Source organism: Rhea americana, unplaced genomic scaffold, assembly GCF_003343005.1.
Source record: "Rhea americana isolate MKP2758 unplaced genomic scaffold, rheAme1 scaffold_186, whole genome shotgun sequence".
In the NCBI taxonomy this organism is placed as follows: domain Eukaryota; kingdom Metazoa; phylum Chordata; class Aves; order Rheiformes; family Rheidae; genus Rhea; species Rhea americana.
The window spans coordinates 1,020,180-1,042,053 of NW_028185994.1; the positions used below are offsets into that span (position 1 = coordinate 1,020,180).

At 36.5% G+C, this 21,874-nt stretch overlaps 1 protein-coding gene across 2 annotated transcripts; it reads left to right on the plus strand.

Annotated features, from left to right (window-relative positions):
- On the plus strand, positions 1 to 20,830 carry MELK (maternal embryonic leucine zipper kinase). 2 transcript variants are annotated; one of them, XM_085302119.1, is made up of 17 exons: positions 1 to 75; positions 242 to 342; positions 632 to 717; positions 1,143 to 1,259; positions 1,792 to 1,935; positions 2,825 to 2,893; positions 3,973 to 4,065; positions 5,185 to 5,283; positions 8,100 to 8,168; positions 8,753 to 8,851; positions 9,762 to 9,848; positions 11,086 to 11,214; positions 15,023 to 15,248; positions 16,868 to 16,961; positions 17,378 to 17,546; positions 19,102 to 19,205; positions 20,446 to 20,830. In XM_085302119.1, exons 2-17 carry the CDS (start codon positions 279 to 281, stop codon positions 20,696 to 20,698), a joined length of 1,902 nt encoding a protein of 633 aa, XP_085158245.1. In that variant the 5' UTR covers positions 1 to 75; positions 242 to 278; the 3' UTR covers positions 20,699 to 20,830. The 2 variants fall into 2 exon arrangements, with proteins under 2 accessions (XP_085158245.1, XP_085158246.1); XM_085302120.1 differs by lacking the exon at positions 1,143 to 1,259.
- The last annotated feature ends 1,044 nt before the right edge of the window (positions 20,831 to 21,874 follow it).

Sequence of the window (21,874 nt, forward strand, 5' to 3'; positions counted from 1 at the left end):
TGGCCGGCCGGGGTATTTGAACGCTAACGGCCGCGGGGAGCCGTTTCCCGAGGGCTGAGCGGGCGGGCGGCGCCGGTAAGAGCCTCCTCCGGGCGGCGGGGCCCCGCGGCCTCCTGCGGGTTCCTCTRCTGGCGCCCGGCGCCTCTCGGGTGGTGACTGCTATGCTGGAGCTGCAGCATGCGGTCTTTCCAAACCTTTTGGTATGTCTAACATGGACACCAGCTACACTCTCTCGTTGCAGGTGCTTAGGAGAGCTGCAGATTTGTGCCGGTCTCAGAATGGCAGCAGGTGACTATGAGGAAATTCTCAAGTATTACAAATTATATGACACGATTGGAACAGGTAAGTTTAATCCGTGAATGAAAAGAGATGCAGCCGATTGTTCTTGACTCCTATTCATTTAAATTTAGACTATCTTGTTTTAAAATCTGTGCATCAGGTTTCAACTGTAGATTTTTTTTTGGGGGGGGGAAGCAGAACTCTGAAATTGTATTTAGACCTGTCATTGATTTCTTCCGGTAATGAAGATGTTGCAAATCTTGTATGTCACATGCTGTAATGTAATGGAGATATTATAAGGAAGACATTGTGTGATCACATTGATCTTTAAATGTGTATTTTGGAATTTCAGGTGGATTTGCAAAAGTTAAACTTGCCCAACATCGTCTGACTGGTGAAAAGGTTGCAGTAAAAATCATGGACAAACTAGCTCTAGGGGTAAGCTGGGAGGTGCATAAAAGTTGGTAACGTCACCTATTTATCTTGTGGAGTTTTCAACAGTGCAGAGGTGTGACACGTAGACCTGCTGCCTGCTCTTGGCTCTGAAGGACATAACTTGTGCTGTGTTGTGGAGAGGGCAACATTCTCTGGCTGGAAAACTGATTACATAAAAAAACTATTGTAGTAAATCAACCAAGATATTACTAAAAATACTGGTTGTTTTAGACTTACCTGTTGAGGTTTTGCTGATGAGTATGCCAGATTTTTGGAGTAGTGATATCAAAGCTACTGCTGAATTGAATTAGAGAAGTTGACTTATGCTGCCACTTCTGTGCAGTGTTTCCCCCCCCATGATAGTTTGCTTACTGTGTTGCACAGGTATACATAAATTAGTCAGTGTCTTGAATCTTCTTGTCTCCTAGGATGACTTACCTCGTGTTAAAATAGAAATTGATGCCATGAAGAGCTTAAGTCACCAACATGTTTGCCAACTGTATCATGTGATAGAGACATCCAAGAAAATATTCATGGTCTTAGAAGTAAGAATTGTTACTGATGTTTYTGCCATGGTTAAGGTTACTATTCTTAGCTTTAGCAGTAGCTGATGATAAAGTTCAAATTAAAGTGCTCTGAATGTGTTATCTCAATCCATGTGTTTATGATTCATTAATTTAAAAAYGAAGTTGATAATCTGTTCTGTATTCTAGCTGCTTGTAAAAACTACTACTGGATGGTCACAATAATTAGTGTTATTCTTAATTCATGCTTCAGTTATTTTAAAACAAGAGATCGGAAAGAACTGCAGGAACCTGAATAGGCCAAATTTGATCATTTCACAGCTGATCTGTGTTATGTCTGATGCTTGCCTGAAACTTTATAATTGATACTTTTAAGCTTGTTTGGTCTGCCACAGAGGTGACATAGGGCACACTTGGGAACCTTTGGGCATTGCACTAATAATGCAAAGARAATGAAGCAGTATACTCTAGCTGCTGGCTGGTGTCTTCTGTGTTCACTGTCTCACTAACAGATWAAATGTATTCTCAAATACTTTTTCTTGTTCTTATGTAGTATTGCCCTGGAGGAGAGCTGTTTGATTACATCGTTTCTAAGGATCACCTTTCAGAAGAGGAGGCTCGTGTATTTTTTCGGCAGATTGTCTCAGCAATTGCTTATGTTCACAGTCAGGGGTATGCGCACAGGGATCTCAAACCAGTAAGCCTGGAGAGCAGTCAATTGTTTATAATAACAAATATAGACTTCTATTTCCCTATTAGTTGCTGAAGTTGTACTTTTTTCAGTATCTAGGGCAGAGAAGCTTTTTCTGTAATGTATTCTGAAAATACATTTCTACTTGCTACTATTACACTCCTCAGAGCTGAATGTGGCTGTATCAGAACGATCTTCCTTCAAAAGAGTGATAGAATAACATGGGCCAGATGAGAATGAAACAAGGATACAGATTCAGCTTTGACTTCAATTAGGCCTTTTCATTATCCTCTCTTCCAGTTTATACTTTGAGAACCTTTACGGTACCTGTCTGTTCAAACTGTTCTATTTTCATGCCCCCCCAAAAAGCCTGGAGTTTTTACTTCCTGCTCAAAGCAGGATCTGACCAGGTTGCTCAGGGCTTTATCTAGTCAGTCTGAAGACAGAGGCTGCACAGTTTTTCTRGGCAGCTTGTTTAGTCCTTCCCTGTCCTTATCAGGAAAAAGACTTTTCTTTATATTCAGTCTCAATGTCTCTTGTTTCTGCTTTCTAGATATGGTCCAACAAATGCTGAACAGAGGGGTTATAGTAATGTTCCTCAATTTATTGGCAGTGTTTCTTTTAATACAGCTTGTGATACTCTTGTTTGCCTTTTCTGCCTGAGTACACTGCTGGGTCATGTTCAGCTTGCTGTCTACCAGGAGCTCCCAAGTACTTCTCAGTAGACTTGAACTTTTAATATGGCATATACTCATTAGCAGGTAATCTGAATCTCTGAAGGAGAGTTCTGGGCAGATTCTAGCTGCTAATGGCAAGAAGAAATAAGGTGAAAGACAAAGTGGTTCCTTGGATAAGTATGTGAAAAAGCATTCACTACTGCTTTCTCTTTCATCAGGAGAATTTGCTGATTGATGATGGGCATAATTTGAAGCTGACAGACTTTGGACTTTGTGCAAAGCCAAAGGTAGAAGTATGAGTTGCTTTCTCAACAGAGCTAAGTCAAATAGTGCACACATGTAAAATATGTGTATTTGACTTCACAGTGCAATGCAGTGGCTTAAGCTGGTATATCTGAGCTGTTTGCATGGTTGTCATGCAATTGTTTTTTTCTTGGTAGGGCCTTGACCGCATATGTGACTATGCGTAAACTGCTAAATCATCATCTTTTATATCTAGCCTTGTATTATACTCTAATATGGAGATTATCCTATAATGTATATAAAATCCTTACTATAAACATTAGGTTGGTGTGCAAATTTTCTAGTAACTGTAAACAGTGTATGTTTGCATATTCAAGAGATTTGTACTTATGTGGGCATTGTGCAGGTGACATGTATAGATACCATGGTTCTGTATGCTTGAGTTGAATTGTTTTCTGAGTTCCAAATGGATTCTAGAAGCCTTTTTCCCTTTGGTAAGTTTAACATGTGAATTGGGTGCTGCTAAGAAACAATTTAAGAGGAAGATCTTACTGATCCGAAGACAGAATTCCTTTTCCCCACATAGTTTCTTTACCTGCAAGGTGCTCTAATTGGTTGTTATGACTAACCCAGCATCTGATAAGTGGTATAATATCAAATTTCCAACTGTCTAGAATGAAGCCCAGGCAAAGCAATATGGCTTTAATAAAACATTCTTAACAGTGGTTCTTCATGGAGTTATTAAATATTTGATATCRACAGCCATCCAGCCTCGTGGCCAGTACCACTTGGATCACTTTCTCCAAAGTTTCATATTCATATTCCCTTCACAGTTGCGAAGGGAAGTATCCTTATCCAAAGAGGAGCTGAGGAAACTGTTGCTTTCTGAAAGTAATACATGAATGAGTGGTTTGGGAGCTGAATGTTTGTAGGATGCTCACTGTCTTGAACAATTTCTGCTTAGTGAAGTCACAGATTATACGAAAACAAAAGAGGAGGTCAAGGTAGATGCATGGCAGATGAAAACGAAGCCTTCTAGCAATGAGGCATTAGAAGGCATGGAGGCTTCAACACAGTTGAAGTCTAATGCTTCTATGTGATTGAATTTTCTGTGGTATTCTAGGGTGGCCTGGATTATCATCTTAACACATGCTGTGGAAGCCCAGCTTATGCAGCACCAGAGCTTATTCAAGGCAAAGCATATATTGGCTCAGAGGTATGTAGCAGTGCTGTTTTTTTCCCCCTGGAGTTTTTAAGGTCATGAGCTTCAAATATGTACACTTGACTTCCCTCTGAAATAYTCCTGTATAATGTTGCCTAGAGTTCTGATAAGTTAGCCTTAAAGTCAGGCCAGAAAAACACATTGCACTCTATTGATCACAGGTCATGCTGTTGGCTAGTTCCTCTCTGACTAATCCTTCAGGTTGCTTTGTGTTTTATCTTACAAAACAATACCTTAAAACCCTCTCCTTCTGCTGCAGATTCTTTCAAGAAATGTTTGATTCTGTTCATGAGCCATCACTTCTCCAAGATTTTTGTGCAGGCTTGATCAATCAGTGTCTTGTACATGCCATTGGGCTTGTTTTTAGCTTGAATTCTGTAGATGAGGACTTCTCCACCTTTACGCTGTGCAATGTTGATAAAATGTGAGAGAAGAAAAAATGTGAAAGTGTCTGTTTTGAATTTCGTATCCAGGATGTGGGGATCTGCTACTTGCGTTTATCAGGCCATCTAGAACTAGAAACCCTTCAGACTTTCTCAACTACTGCTTTGTTAGGATGTCCAGAGTATTTCTTTTCCCTTATTTTTGTACCACTGGCACTGGACTCTAGCTCTCCTGTCCTTTGTTTATGACTTCAGTGTTTTTCAGGCCGCCTTTTTCTTTATAATCTTAGTGAGAATTACAGTATCAGTGAGTCATACAGACCTTGTCATGCCTATACAACTAGAGAGCAAGCAGTATCTTGTCGAGCTTTAAAATGAGTTGTGATTGTACTGACAGGTATGGCAGTGTTCTACAGATGCAGCAGTACTAGTCCCTTGTGGTGAGTTTGCTTGCATTTTTACAAGTAAAAATCCTTGTAGATTGGAAGTAATGCAGCAATCTCTTCCCCTATCAAAATTTGAAAAGTCTGCTTCAGGTGACCTGAGGAGAGAATGTTGGTTTCAGTAGGGCTGTAGCTTTAGTGGAAGGAAAGTTGAATTTGGGTTGTATGCTTGCTCTATAAATATAAGATTTCTGTCCAGAAGGAGGATAACTACTTGGTGGTATGTGGACTTGCCAAAGCTGGACAGTATGATCTGTCACAAAGCCATATCACATTTATTCTTTCAGGCAGATATCTGGAGCATGGGAGTACTGCTGTATGCTCTGCTGTGTGGCTTTCTTCCCTTTGATGATGAAAATGTCATGGCTGTCTATCGGAAGATCATGGTATGTGCTGATTTCACTAGAAAGTATTAGGAATGCTGCTAAGCACTAATAGAGGCCTCTGACTGTATAATGGTGGAGCCTGCTGGACTATATCCTGGGACAAATATGCATGTCTGCTGATGTTCGTTCCTTTTTGTTCCTTTTCCTATCAACATCTGTGAATTTCACTTTTGTCTTTGGCTGGCTTTAGAGTACTCCTGTTTGCTCCTGTAGAATGACTGCAAATAGGATTTAGGGAAAAGTTTTTTTTTCTTGCCTGTAGGTTGGATTTTTGTATCTAGGCCTGTATCCAACTTTACTGCCTCTAGTATAATTGCATATTAAGTCATTTGGTTTACCAAAAATAATGTTAAATATCAGCTCTTCTGACTTCTAGGAATAGCAAAATTCTACACCTGCTATTATGCTTTCTTCCTCCRGAATGAAGAAATGCATAAGACACTCTAAACTAGCTTCAGCAAAATAAAGCACTGAATAGTAAATAGTAGACTTCAGTGGTTGATTCTGTTTCAGTGTAAATTCCTCCTGATGTAGCTAAGCTTCTGCTGTTCCACATTGGATAGATGCCTCTAGCAACCACTTCTAGACTTCCTGAAAATTCCTGTGATAGAGCCTTCAGTAAGCAGATGAGAGGAACAGTAGCTCTGTTGCCTGAGGGCTTTGGCTTCCTCTACCTCTTTCTCCTCTAACCTGGAGTCTAATATTTTTAAAATGTAGAAGAGAAACCTCAAGAGTGCTCAAGGACTCAGAGGAAACAACTGACAGGTCATCTGTACAGGCTGTGTTTTTGGAGTGCTTAACAATCTGAGCTCTATAAATTGCATAATTGGTTCACCAGGTAATAAAGACTCCAACTGGACTGGACTTGAATACCTTGATAGATCTATGGGAACCTCAGTTTGAATTGTGGCAGAGGACTTAAGAGAAAGCAAAGACTAACTGACCCAGCACTTATGATTCCCTAGTAAAATATCTACAGAGGAGAATAGAATAAGTCATTGGTCAGAGCTGAACTACTTTCCCCTCTCTATTTATGAACTATGCTGATCTTATTACAGGGGACATGATACATTGAAGACTTGCAGCCAATGTATACACATGCATCTGTGAGAGCATGTGTATACATGAGCAACAGATCCTTTTTGCTAAAAAGTATGCCAAGATGCAGAACCTGGTAAATGATGATATTGTTTAAGGTRTTTATTTTCATAAGAGTTTGTCAGTGTAAGACCTTCAAGTAAGACCTTCCATGTAGAACTGAGGTTTTAAGAGCATCAGTGGTTATTCCTTCATCATTTAGTCATTTGTTTAATATTTGCAAGGGCTAGGAGTTGAGTTGTTTGGACTGCTTGAACATTGATTAGTGAAACTTGTGTAAGTGAGCTGAGATTAATAAGCTTTAAAATTTGAGTGTAGTAGAAAATGGTAATCTTAATTATAGATTTTAAGATGCAGACTTACTACTTCTACACAATTTATTTTAATTTTATGTGTTTGTAAATTGAAAATTGATTCAAATTAGGACACTTATACATTGCTGTGGAATTTAATTTCACACATTATAGATCGTAGAATTTATTGTAATCTCAGCCCAGAGCTATTGTTCCAAATCAGTGTAAGTCTGCTGCTTGAATCTAATTATGATCATTTCATTCACATGCARTATGTTTCTTTCCATGGAATGCTCAATCTCCTCATTTGGGTATACTTGAGTAAATATTTTTCTTAGAGAAGTTGCATCAGATGCTTGATTATTCACTCAAAAAATTAATGATGATTTTTCTGAATCTGATGGATATTGTGAACTTTTTACTTTTCAGCATTGCTCTGTCATTTAAGTGCTAATTTTGTTTTCCATTGGCTCATGTTCCTTAGCAATTTATTAAAAGCAGAACAGATAACTAGGTACTCAGAKCAGCGTAGAGGTTGTGTGTGTTGCCCAGCTTTGCTTTGTCTGAGAGTAAAGCTGCAGTGTGAAACTATGTGCTGTTTCTAAATARCTTATTAGGCATATATATAAAGAAATTTAAATTCTTTGTGATGTCAAAGCAATACATACTCTACTTAGATATCTAAATGTAAATATAATACCACCTGTTTTAAGGCAATTGTCTGTAGAAATGAAACTTTCATGTTAGATTTTCTTTCATGATAGCTGTGCRCTGATTTCTTTCCATTGTTACTGAGAAGTAAATGATCCTTTGTGGTGAATAGTTCCTTGCATAGCTACTATTGTCATACCTCAAATCTGAAAGCAATTTTTGATATTTTTCTAATCAAAGTTACCAAAACACTAAATCCTTTGAATAAATTCACTTTTTTAGACCTGTAAAACTTTTCTCCTTAATGAGTTTTAAAGATGTAATCTGTTCATAGTAAGAATAGCTAAATCTTGAATGCTTCATTTTTAGTATCTGGAAAAACAGTGGTTTGAATGAACCTTCAGATTTCAAAGTGCTAATACTTTATCAACAATTTGTTCCAACTGTTTGTACTTCTAGTTAAATATCAAGCTGATATAACCTCTTTATAAGGTTGTTTTTGCTATAAAAGTAAGTTGAGATGAAAACATCATGCAACTCAGTCATCTGAAAACTGACCTAGAAATGTACCTGACAGTGCAAATACAGTATTTTACTTATTAATACAATTTTCTCAATTTTAACATTAATGTTAAAATGTATTCCAGTAGTTCTTATAGCTAAGCTTTAATGTGCCCATTGTTTATCCTTTTTGACTGAAGAGGGGTGTCATTCAAATCTATTCCATTTGAAGTAACTGTTCAAAGTTTATTTTAAACCTCCTTTTCTCCACAGAGAGGAAAATACTATGTTCCAAAGTGGTTATCGCCTAGCAGTACACTACTACTTCATCAAATGCTGCAGGTAAGCCTATTTTAACAGATAAAGCTTCTGTTCAAGTAAGTCCATAAAATGTTATTGCATAGCTCAGTATTATATTGACAAAATATCTGGAAGAACTAAACTTGTTTATAAATTGAATCTTTTCCTCAAAGATTGGCATTGCCTTTTGCTGAAAATTCTGTGGTAAGAATTATTGCTATTGGAAATAATGTGATCAAAGACATTTGTCTAAAAATAGCCTTTCTTCAGGACTTGGTAATTTTGCTATGTAACTAAGAGCAAACCTTTTTATAGATGAAGCTTAATGTACTGAATATGCTACAGTTATGTAACCAGTGCTAAACATCCCAAAATGCTTATCAAGTATAGGTTCAGTAACTGCTCTTGGATTTGATCCTGGTTCTGTAACCACTCAGGTATCTGACCTTCCTTTTGGCAAAGTTATGAAATACTGAATTCTATCTGAGCTTTTCATAGAATCATAGAATCAGTAAGGTTGGAAGGGACCTCTGGAGAKCTAGTCTAACCTCCCTGCTCAGCTTTTGTCAGCTCATGTTTTCTGTTCTGCTGTGTTTTAAATAACTTAATTCTTTCTTACCCACTAGGTGGACCCAAAGAAGCGGATTACAGTTAAACATTTGTTAAGTCATCCTTGGCTCRTACAAGGTTATTCTGATCCTGTTCAGTGGCAAAGCAAATACCCAGTAAGTACATTGGCAAAATTAACGCAACTATTTTATGTAAGCACTACCGACTTGCTACAGYGCTTGTGGTGGTGTGATGACAGCTCTCCAAAGATGAGATTTGGTTTAGTTGTGGTTGCTTCTTTAACTCCCCTTGTTGTTGAAATATATTTTTTACTTGCTCTTCTTCACTCTAGTGGAAGAACTAAGTGTTTTCATTGTATTCTGCAGCTGCTGCGTAARTTCAAAAGTAACTGACTTCTCATCATAATGTGAAGTGTTTCCACATATGTATGACAATTAATTCTCTAATACTGGTAGACCAGTACTTCATTTAAGGTGCAAAATACAAATTTTCTTTAGAGTATGTCACACAGTTTTGTCCTATTTCTAGTCCTTCTAGCAAATAGTTAATTTGGATAAGCTTTAAGCTTATTAAAAGTAGTAGCCATATCCCTAACACTTGCTTTACTTAAGAGGCTGGGCATTATGAAAAATTCTAACTGTCAGTAGTAGGTGCTAAAGAATTTGAGTATTTCCACCCAATGTTCACTTTTGGCCATTGGGTGTCACTGTTTCTCTCTACAATACCATGTTGCACATAAAGCAATTTATCAGTGCTAACTGGCTTTTTTTAAACATGTGTCCATCTGATATCTCTACTGAAATACTCAAAAGTTGAAAGTAGAGCTTTCTAGCTTCCTCATTTGAATCTGGGGCCTTTTACTCAGAAGGGGCCAGACTGAAGTTGCAGAAGTTCTGACTTTCTTTCTGCTTCCTATAATATCTAGACATGTTGGCTGCTTAAAATATGAGGCCTAAAATGGTTGATTCTTGACTCTGCCCGGTGGATTTCTTGATAAATACCATGACCAGATATAGAAGACAACTTGAAAGTCTCATACCTCAATACAGATCATATTTCTTGCAGCTAGGACACCTTGATGAAGACTGCATAACMGAGCTGTCTGTGTTTCATAAACAGAGCAGGGAAAGTATATCAAAGTTGATATCAGAGGTAAGAAATGTGTCAGARCTAATGAGTTTAATATATTAAACTTAATGGTCACTTATAAAAATGAAATGTTTTCCAGGCAGGAAGGAGCCCCTACAGAGCTTCAGAACTCTAGTTATCAACCAGCATTTAGATTCTAGAGTTCAAATTTATTTTTTCTTCCATTGTACTCATGGTATTACCTAAACTTTACTGTTAGTATTTCCCAMAATGCTAAAATTCTTGTGATTTTCTTAAAGTTAAAAGACTTGCAGAAGTCTATATCTGAACAACAGATGTCAATATTCTMAGTTAACTCTTTGCTTTATAACAGTCAATAAATAAGAGAAAAACAGGATCTCCAAGAGAATAAAATATTTTGGGGGGAATTCTTATTTATAGTCTAAATCTGTTTAATTAGTCTTGAATACAAATGATATGAAGTGAACTGATTACTTCTACATTAGCAGAACAAATGTTAGTAATGGCCRTCCTAGCCATTTGTAACAGACTTAACGCCTGTACTTCAGCTTTGAGCTGGAAAAAGTTAACTTTATTTCCTTGAAATTGAATTTCAATTGTTTTCCACATAACAGTGAAGTAACTCTTCATTTTGGAAAAAGTGATATGTTTTCAATCTAAGTTTAGGAGAAACATTCTTAATGTCTGATTCCACAAGTGGAGTATTTGTGGACTCAATGCTACTTGGTTTTCAGTTATAATTTGAGACTACATACAAGGTGTGGGAGAATCGTTTTTTTATAAAAAAGTTTGTTAAATTTATGTTGTACTTTACTGGAGGACTTCAAATACTCTGTAATTAAAATCTTAACTGYAATATGTTGCAAGACTGTCAACATCATGCCTGTTTTCCTTATGCAGGTTGAGTAAGATCATACAAAAAACTGGTGCCATTTGGAAAAAATCTGTCTGAAGTCTTGGCCATGCTRAACCTTTGCTCTTAGGAACAGGAGCTTTACTATTCGTTTTAATAGAGAGGTTCTGGCTTTGGCATTAGTTYTCATTATGATTGTCATGCATTAATTTTCAAGCAGGAACAAACATAGTCTGTTTCTTGATCTTCCATGCACAGTGTGAATCAACTGAAATCTGAAGCTAATTTGATCATTTAGGTGATCAAACATAAAAAATGCAGAATACATAGAATTTCCAGAAATGCAGAAATTGAAGTCCAGACTTGCTTTATATTTACTTTTCCAAATATAGATTGAAATCCTGGTTTTTGTTTTGTTTTTTTTAGTGGAAATATGATCAAATATCAGCAACATATCTCTTGCTTCAATCCAGGAAGGCTCGTGGCAAGTGCATTCACCTAAGGCTTCCGTCTCTAACAGGGCATGCTAGTATAACACAACKGACAGGCCTGGAGGTAAGTTTTAGAATTCATTAGGTTAAAATACTTATTGAAAAACTTCTATGTTAAGCAAGCTCTGCCYAGGAGAACAGACTGGTTCACTAAACATCAGTGAGGGACTATGTACAGTCAGCCAAAGTCTTGTTCATTAAACAGTTCATTCTCATTAGTGTGCTTTTTGCAAGCTGGGCAAGTACTACAAACCGAGGTCACTGAGATAACTGGCTGGAAAGACATAGTGCATTATAACAGACTGCCAGGCAGAACCTCCCCTTGGTTATTTATCATCAGTGCCCAATGAACATTCCAGGAGAACTTCCTTTATGCCACCTTGCTGCAGAAAGGCTTCTAGGCAAACAGTCTTCTGTATTTGTCTAAATACYCTTGTACTCTGCGACTTGTATTTGTCATGGCTTGGTGAGGAAGAACTTCCAAAATATACTGGCTTGACTTACCTACTTCTAAATGAAATGAACACTACATTAGCTGATAAGAAGGAATTCTCTTCCTTTGACTATCTKTTCCCTTTTGGAATGTTTGAAAACATGCTGTTCAACTTGTAAAGGAAACATGTTCCTGAAACTTTCTAAACCACTGGCTTCATCCATGGTTTCATGCATGTAATTAGGTAAGTCTGATTCATCTGCATGAAAATCATTCTGGGTCACTTACAAAAACTGCTCTAAAATATACATTGCTGGCCATCTTAGATTTCTAATTTATAATTAAGTGTTACCAAATGTGTATAATRTGATAGCCTTCTAAACGCAGATAACTTTAATGTAGGCTTCTCTAGGTTCAGTGGAACTAATGCAATGAAGTTTTCCTCTTTACTGATGAAATGGTGTCTCAAGTTAATTAGATCTGGCGCAATGCTACTGTTAACACATACGTTATGCTTTGGTAGATGATTGTGATAGTCGTGCAGCAACACATTAGTCCCAATGCAGTGCTCAGAACATAGTTTGCTTGCCTCTKTAAGTGAGTATCAACTGAATCTGCCACAACATGCAGCCAGCAAAGTTCTCTAGCTAGCACTGGTTTAGTGCCCAGAAAAAGGATCTAGCAGAATTTCCAGCAAGTTTGACAATTTGATGGCACAGCCTTACACATRATAGTACTTTATTTCAAGCAGTTTAAAGTGCAAAGGTATTCCAAAWAAATTAGCCACTGCATGAATTTCTTCTTGAACATAGTGGCCAAGATATCCTAGTCAGACATTCATAGTATGATGGAACAAGATTTGAACTGCAAAGGGCTATGGGAGTAGTTAATAGATGTCTGATAAACATTTTATGGTAAGTGATCATAGTATAGCTGGTAACATGCTGGGAAACTTGTTTTCAATAATATTGAAACTGATCATTGTAATATCTTGATCCCAGACCAAGGAACTGTTAACTTCAGAMAGGCACTATGATAGCTTTCTAAAAYGGCATTCTTTTCAACTGAAGATTGTAAGTTAATCGCAATTTCAGAGAAGTGGTACAAGATAAGTTCTTGACAAGGTCCCTGAAATCAGCAAGTTTGTTAGAAGCTGAGAATACAGTAGTATTGTAAATCTGATTGTATATGGTATGAAAACTAAGCTCGTATTTCTAATACTTGCGATACTGTCTCTACCTGTGACATCCGAGTCCTGCAGACTGGCTGTAACTTTGCCTCTTCCCTAGAAGCAGMATATTTTCTATTTCATTCCTTTTAAGTAATGAGAAGGATGAGCTGTGGCAGGTTGGTTTTCTACCTCCTTTTTCCATCCTTTGTAATTTAAAATCATCTTTCCTCTTCCCAGTGAAGTGCTGGAGAAGAATTTTGGCATATAAAGAGTCAATAGGATCTGTTTGGTCTGAGAAGGAATATAGATAGCCAGATCCCTGCTCTGCTCTRTAGACATGCTATCTATAGACAAATGTAGCCCATTTCTTCATGAAAGAATTCTACTYGTTGGTAAACAAGACTAATGAAGCTATCATGCATGAACCTGATAGCTTCTAAAATGTTATCAATCCCCTCTTTAAGTATTTAATAGTAGAACATTCATTAATACCTGAAAAATTCAATTGAGTAGGGAAGATTATTACTGCCCTATTTCCACATATCAGAAATCTTTACTGAATCCTAGTCTAAAGAGTTAATTGGTATGAGGGTATAATCTCAATTTGCTCAAATTTTGCTATATACCAAAATATAAGAAATGTGACTCAAAGCTATTGTAGGATACCCACACTATTATAAAACTTATTTCTCCCTAAGAAAAGGATATACCTATATGGAAGAATACARCTATTCCAGGTTGCTGGTCCTGATCATGAACCATGTGGCTTATCTGTAAAGGTTCTGCTTCATGTAGTTTCTTCCTTCACAAAATCAGTGTGTTTTTACTAAATAGAAGATGGGCAGCATCTTGTAATGCCTAAATAAAAGATAACAGGGAATGACTAAAGCAGTAGTAAGATCCACAATACTCACTAATTTGAATGCAGACTTATAAAATATGCAAGTTTAGAATTCTTTAAAGTTGTGAATCCTGTTTAATAATGAAAACCCTTATTTTATTGGTCTTGCCATTACATGAAGACTTCTGAAGGCCAGTTCAGGTATTGTTACAGATTCTGTAATCATTTTGCTGCAATGTGTTTGTGTTTATTTGGCCCTTTTACAGGCTTTACTGCAATATTTTCTTGGGTCCTTTGTAGTTATATAATTTGGTTAAAAGAGCTTATGGTCTGAATGAAATCAAAGGCAGATATTTTTAAGTTGCTTCTTGGCACAGATCGTGAAAGATGGCTTTTTGAGATTAATTTCACATCTCTTGATATAAATGACAACATCGCAATGACAATATTACAATGCTTGGGTGACTGGCATAGGAACTTCCATTAGCTGTTACCTATAGTTAGGACCTAGAAAAAGATTTCAATCAAATCTTATTTCTAAATCTTTCCCTTAATACTGCATACAAATCYAAACCATGCTTTTTTTTGGTCTGAAAAGATCATTGTGTGCAAGGATGCAGTAGTAAAGTACCATATGCATTTGGATCTATGGAATTTTCTGATTCATCTGAATTTCCGTTTGAGGAATTAAGTCTAAATATTCCAATAACAATGCAGGTGTTCGCAAAACTAATTCTACTTTAAAAAAATTACTTATTTCAAAAATCTTGTACTCATTGTGTGTGTGTGTGTGTATATATATATATATGTAGAAATGTGTGGTTCTATATAAGACTTTGCCCAAGGGAGTAAACTGAGGAAATAAGCTTTTTTAGATGTCATAGTTGRACACAAACTGTAGCTTTCCTCTACCCATAGGTCTTGATTTATTTGATGTAAACCTGAACTTTGGCATTTGATTTGTCTAACACTGTGTAAGGAGTGTGAATGTGGCCAAGAGGATTTTAAAACTCACTAAAATGAATGATGCATGAGAAAACAAGATCTCAGAGCTAGACTTGAGCTGGACAGGCCTTTAAAGGTAAAGGGAAGAAGATTAACCTCTTCACAGTAGACAAGAAAATCTGTTGAAGCAATACAAATTATACAGTTAGACCAAATGCAAATTCTTAAATTAGTTCAGATGGGTTGGTAGGAAATGGCCTTAAATACAGAAGTTGAAAAATTTWGAATAGAGAAATGGCAAATGAAATTTTTATCAAGTTGTAAGGAAAAATCAGAGGTATTAAAGTTCAATTTTTAACTATATTGTATATTTTTAAGCATTGCATCTAGTCTGCTTAGATTTTTAGAATGTTCTGATCAGCAGCATCCCTGAATGTGATCAGAATACAGCTTTGTACGCTTTTTTTTTACATCTCTTGTAGCATTCRAAGCATGATGCTGAACTAGATGATATAGAATGCACACTGTCAACTCCAGTGACAAGAAAAGCAGCATTGAGGAAGCATGAAAACAAAGAGAATGTTGATACAGAATCTGCTGTAAAAAATGAAGTGCCTTTTGCACTTCCTGCTCCAAAGACCCCTTTTGCAAGGAGTGTGAATGAGAAGCAAGCACAGGCTACACCATTTCAGGCACTTGACCTCAAAGGTAYGTCATATATAACAAATACTTATAGTATGTGTACAGGTTAGGAATTTTTTAACTTAAAATATCCAGCACTTARTAGTTATGTTTCCTATATGTGTTTCAGGAATGCTTCTTTCCAAGAACGTATGTTTACCAGTCTGTTGCTTCTGATAAGGTGTTGCAAGAAGCTTAACCATGCATCAGAGCATGCTAYTCTTCTGTTAATTACAGAAGTCATTGCTTCTTACAGTATCATGTGTGCAAGCCTTTCAGTGCCCTCTAACATGGAACTAAATGTTAGGTTTCTAAAACTCACTTGTATCAAGTTTTCCTTTGTTTCATAAAGGTTTAGAACAATTTCCTGTAAGCTTTTTCTTTTCCTTACATTGAATGAAAATATAGGGATGCTTTTAGTCAAGGTGGCATCTGCTGCTGCTTGCTTGATTTCTTCCAGTAACCTATCAGCATTTTCACAGTAACAGGCCAAAGTGGCAATGAAAATACTTCTGTTAACAGTTTATAAATCTGAGTTAGTTGTGATGAACCACACAGACATCTGTCTAAATTATGTCACACTGTCAGATTTTTCTGGTGAGTTACCAAAGACTTTTCTCTTTAGTCCATACTTGATGATTGGTCCTGTACATACATTACTCTTTCTTTGACCTGTTAACAGAAACTTTGTTTACAATGTAAGGGCTAACTCCATCCTTCAGATAGAACGTTTTTCTGTTGTAAGTAGTCCTTGTTGTTTCAGATGCTAGGGGAAATTGTTCAGAAACAGTAGGTCTTTGCAGGCTAACTTAATTTATAAAAAGGAKTCTGACCATGCCAGTGTTCAGCAGTCATAATATCCTTCATAAAATATTAGAGGAACAGGAGTACTGCAAAACTTAGGTATTTATATACTGATTTTTTTGTCTTAACTGTATATGGTAACTTGTGAACAGTTTGCCTCCATATTAAGGTTAAAAAGCAAATGAAACAATGTAGGAATAAAGTTTTAGCTCAATTAGATATTTTTCTGAGGATTAAACAAAAGCTAACCTAAAGATCTTTCATTTAGGAAGGATAGTAGTAATTTGAGAGAAAATAGTACAAATACGTGGGGAAATTCTGAGATCATTGTCTAGGGTTAGATGTGATTCTGTAGTAAGCTGAAATTCAAGCTGAAGGTTTCAGTGCAGATAGACCTTCTTAGGATGTTATTTAGTGTGCTCTATTAAAAATGGCTATATAATACTCACTTTTCATAAAGCATGCCTTCATAGAAACTACTTGGTGCAGAATGCTAATATTTGATGTAGTAAATTGCTCAGTGTTTACCCTGGCACTAATGGCAAAGCAGTTCCAATTGTATCCCCTTCCAAATTTCTAATACTGAACTTTCTAATACTGATCTGTATTGATTGCTGTGAGGTTTGACTTGTAGAGCCTTAGGGAAATCGCTTTGAATTTTTTTATACATGTAACAGAGGAAGTCTTGTGATTATAACCTATTTTGTCATTCCARAGGTACAGAATAGAGGCAGAAAATGGGGGCTAATTTTAAATATAAATTACTGGGCATGAGATAGCCTTGCTAAAGAAAATCCTTCACTGTAGAAACACACATGCTTTGTCTTGGATTCTTTTTCCAGATAGCCCGTTCACTACACTTACCCCAATTAAGAAACCCATAAAGTCAGCAAATACAGATGAATTGACAGCAGCTGAGATTCTTCCTGAAAGAAGGTAAAAATCCAGCTAAAATTATGCACGTTTCTGATCTGGAACAGGACTACTTTAATCCATATACAGACTAGGAGGCTCTGGTACAACATCAAGCTGTTCTTGTTGTCCCTTGTTGTGGTAAAAACTTTCCTAAAAGCTTTTTCTACATTCATTAGGATATTGAAGATAGGAAGTTCTAAAAACACAACTGAATTATCTTCAGAGTATAGTTTTTCAGAATTAGAAATTCCTTTTTATTCTTTCTCCCCAGAGAGCTGCAGTTTTGAGTTTAAATCTCAAATGCATTTTTAAGAGAAACTCTCAACACTATTTGCTTTGGTTTTATTCACTCTGCTTCGTCTGATAATCTTTTACTGATGTATCTGAAATAAGTAAATCTTGAACACTGAGAAAAAACTAATTTGTTCATGTAACAGGTGTCACTCAGTAAAATCAGATCTCAACCTAGCTCATGTAGATAGCAGCCAAAAGAAGAGAAAAGCCAAAATGTTTGGAAGTCTTGAAAGAGGACTAGATAAAGTGATCACAATGCTCACACCAAGCAAAAAGAAACGATCCAGCACAGATGGTCCAAGGAAATTGAAGGTATGATTTCTAGAAAAGGCTTTATTTTTTGTCTAGTCCAATTATTAGCCCTTTAAGTAGCCATTGAAAGATGAGTTGCTCATGTATAGAAATGCCCATAGAAATACTGCATTGCATGTAAGTATAGCATTATGTTAACTTGTAGCATCAAACTGAGAAGTCTAGAAGATGCATATTAGTTTTGCTAAACATTGGTATATGCTAGAATTTTGCCTGTGGTGAACAGTTGTAGAACTGAAAAGCAGCCAGTGTACTTTGAGAGTTATGCAAAGAAGAACTTCTGCTTGAATCTGTAAATAAGTTTGGAAATTGAGTGATTAACATGAAGGAGGCTAGGCTTTTCCTGAGGCTTAAACAATTTCATAGATGTAAGTGATATATCTTCAACTGTGGAGCTGCAGCTATTAGGCTGCTTGATAGTAAGAGCTGTCTGTCAGTTTTGACTTTGTGTTGCTGCCTGTGTAAATGCAATTTGGCTGCTGTGTTCCAGTTGAAGCTTTTCCAAATGGCGTTTATCAGAAGCATATTGGACATATCGGGCTACAAGCCTGACCAACTCATCTGACAGTCCAAACTGCACTAGGAATTSAGGAACTTGAGTAGTAGGGGAAAAAACTAGATCTGCTGTCTCTAAAAGTTTTTATCCTTGTGCATTAGTTTCCCATGTACACAGTATATGCAAAATTACTGATGGATCTCTAGAGGCACTAGACTGAAGTAGTGGAAGATGGAACTTCATTTTACACCCCCATCATAGTTCTAGAAAGGGGTTATGTACTATTTAGTCTGAGTAGGGACATGTAGGGAACAAAATACACTTTTTTCCTTTAAAATACTTTTTCCTTTAAAAAGTATCTTAACCTGTTCATTTCTCAAGCTTTTTATAATCCTGTCTTTGCAGGTCTTCTGTGACTGTCAGAAGCTAGATGAATATTTGCTACATATTACAGTTGGCATAAGGTTTTCTCCTTTTACATATGGGTATCTGAACAATGTTCAAGATATCCCTTATTAGACAAATATATAGATTAGYAAACAATTAGATTAAAAATATATAAATTCATAGTATCAAGTTACTTTTTTCAATTTTGTGATGCTTTAGGACTAGAAAAACCTCAGGAACAGTGCCTGTAACAAGTATAGTCTTAGCTGAGCAACATGTTGTAGCTAGCCTCCCCACTATGGAAAATGCAGTAGGGTACTTTAAGTTATATGTCTCTCTTCAATAACCTTGTCTAGGAATCTTCCCCTGGCTAGATAAAAGGCTTTTAATAATCACTGTGCTGTGCTAGATCATCACTGCTACTTTAGATTTTATACTGGATTAGGTTTTGTACATACTTTAATACACCAGAAATTGTTTCTTCAGTATTCCTGCTTCTTCAACAATGTCTTAATGATAATACTGGGAATTTGAAGCATTTGACACTATGGCTAGGTCTTCTAAAGCTTTGTCTGGAAACTTCAGTCTGAGGAGGAAAATTCTTTTTTTTTTTTTTTCCCCCCCACCACCTCCCCTGCACCTAACATTTTTAAATGAGCTGTTTACTCTTAGGCACACTGTAATGTTACCACAACTCAACTACTGAATCCAGACCAGGTGTTGAATGAAATAATTGCTGTCCTTCCAATGAAAAATGTAGAATATATTCAGAAGGGGTAAGTGTAAAATCTGACTTAACTTTTTATTTGTCTAAATCAGTACCCCAGTCCTAGATAAAGTGAAATATTTAAAATTACCTTCTCTGTGCCATGTTGGTTCCTGTAAAAAGATTCTATTCTACATAGAGAACACAAAGTGGACATGTGTGCAATAAATGGTCCAAACAATGAAAAACAAATGAAATGTTAAATGAGCTCCAGTAGAGCTCCTTGACTGGCAGACATTAACTAGTAATGGCAAGGTAAATCTTAGAGCGTGATGTGAATTTTTGTGTCTCTTGTGAAATCATAGATGTAAGTGGTTTGTTAGGATATGGTAACACAGCCAAACTGGACAACTTCATGATGTGATGTAGATGCCTATGACCCTAACTCATAGCAGTTAAATAATGATTCTGCAAGAAATTAGTGTACCTTAAAACCTGCACAGAATGCACACCATTATATAAGCCTATGTTAATTTATAAAGTTTACTAAATGGACTAAGGTACTGAGACTGGGTTTGATTCCTGCTTCTGATCAAAGCCTGATGTCTGTCTTCCTAATTTTCTGATGTATGAAAAGTTATCATGCCTTAAACTCATGCACCTTCTAAAATGCTTGAATCTTCTAAGTGATAGATACTGTAAAAGATTAATAGTATATATTTCAGCTTTAAGATCATTACTCTCTGGGGCTAGATGCAATTCTGCAGTGAGCTGAAACTTCAAGCTGAAGATGTCAATGTGGATAGAATTTTTTAGGCTGTTAGAACTGTTTAAGCTGATACATTTCTAAGCTCAAAATCTGTAAGGATACTTAACTGCTCAGAAGTGCCTCTTGGCATTATAGTAATTTAAATTTCAGGATCAGACTTTCTGCTCTGTGCACAGGCAAAAAAATGAGCTATAGCCAGACTCTCATCACAAATGTCTCAGTGGGGAGTGGTCTTCTGTAGTAAAAATGTGTCCTTGCCTTCAAGTTCTGTGAGAGTCAGTCTATGGGTAGCAGTAATTCTTATGGCTGAAGTCATAATATGGAGTATTATGTGTTAATGTTTGTGCRTAGAGGTAATATTCTGAAACTGAAGTATCTAAAGCTCTATTAGCTGCATTCTCAGTTGGTTCCCAGCATTCTGTATGCCAATGGGGTGCACTATAAAGTGCTTTCATTCTCTATCCATTCAAACGTTCTTTGCAAAACAAATATAAACATTAAATGATTATTCTATCTCTCCTTCCTTTTTTTTTTTGTATAGTTATATCCTGAAATGTCAAACCCGGTCAGATTTTGGCAAAGTAACTATGGAGTTTTACTTAGAAGTGTGCCACCTCAGTAATTCCGAAGCAGTGGGTATCAGGAGACAACGGCTTAAAGGTGATGCTTGGGTCTACAAGAGACTAGTGGAAGACATTTTATCTAGCTGCAAAGTATGGCTTACTGATGCATGTGCTGAGAAAACAAATTTTGTACTGCCTAAGACATCTAAAAAAACCTATTCAGAAAACTAATTGTCACATAGACAGCTATATTAGAAATCTGTCACTTCTGCCTTTTTAATCATCTGTCTTTGTGTATATGTTTTCTGGATGTTTTCTTTTTCTTTGAGAAATTTCTTTAAAATAAAATTCCACAAACTGGTCTCACCTCTTATATTTTTTTGTGTGTGGATAAAGGATAATAGTGGTCTCAAACTTATTTTGATATGTTTTCAGGTATCAAGTACATGTTGTTCAGAAACTYATTTGCATAATTCTGCTCCTGTCTTGCTATAAGTAAGATTTATTGAGGTCATTAACTCTGGTAACCACAGATGAGACTTAAACTATATGCTCAATATGTTGTACAAAATAGGACTGTCTTCAATAAATATTAAGTCAATGATACTAGGATTTAAAACATCAGCCCATATAAAATGTAACTGTAATGCATTACTGCACCTTGTGATGATTAACAGCTATGTACTTGCTGATGCTTTTGTATTAACTGACCATGAGAATGTTTTATTAAGAATTCTAGCACCTTTGAACTGTCCTGAATGAAGAAGCTATCTAGAACTCATACTGTCTACAGTCAGTTCAGAGATGTAATTAACAGTACTGAGAGCAAAATTTTTTAACTCTGTTACTGGATACTATGAATAGAATTCTATGTCTATCYTGTAGCAGGGCTTGACTTTAGCCTGATTAAATAATGCATTTGAGCAGGAGTACACAACCACAATAGTATGAATCCAAGCTGCAGCAGTGAGAAGGAAGATCTGTTGAAATCCTCTCTATACAAACACAGCACACAGAAAACATCTGTTAAAATCTGGACAGGATACTGTGGTTAATGACAGTGTGCTGCAGATATTTAAAGGGTGTGTGTGTGTGTGTATATATATATATATATATATATATAAAAGCACTTGTGGCATGTGTTACTGCTCCTTAACTAAAGATTATATTGGCCTCTGCAGGAACTGAGTATTCTTGGAGTCTTCCAGCTGGGAGTTGAGATCCAGGTGCTGATTAAAAGCAGACTACTGACCAGTCTATTATGCATATCAAGCAAAGTAGAAGGATTTGCTTGTCCAACCTGTTACTGACAAAGATAAGGGCCTAATGTTTTTTTTCCAGTGCYATGTTGTCCCTGTGCTGCTTTTCACATAGGTAATGAATGTGGGGCACCTGGATTTCAAGAAA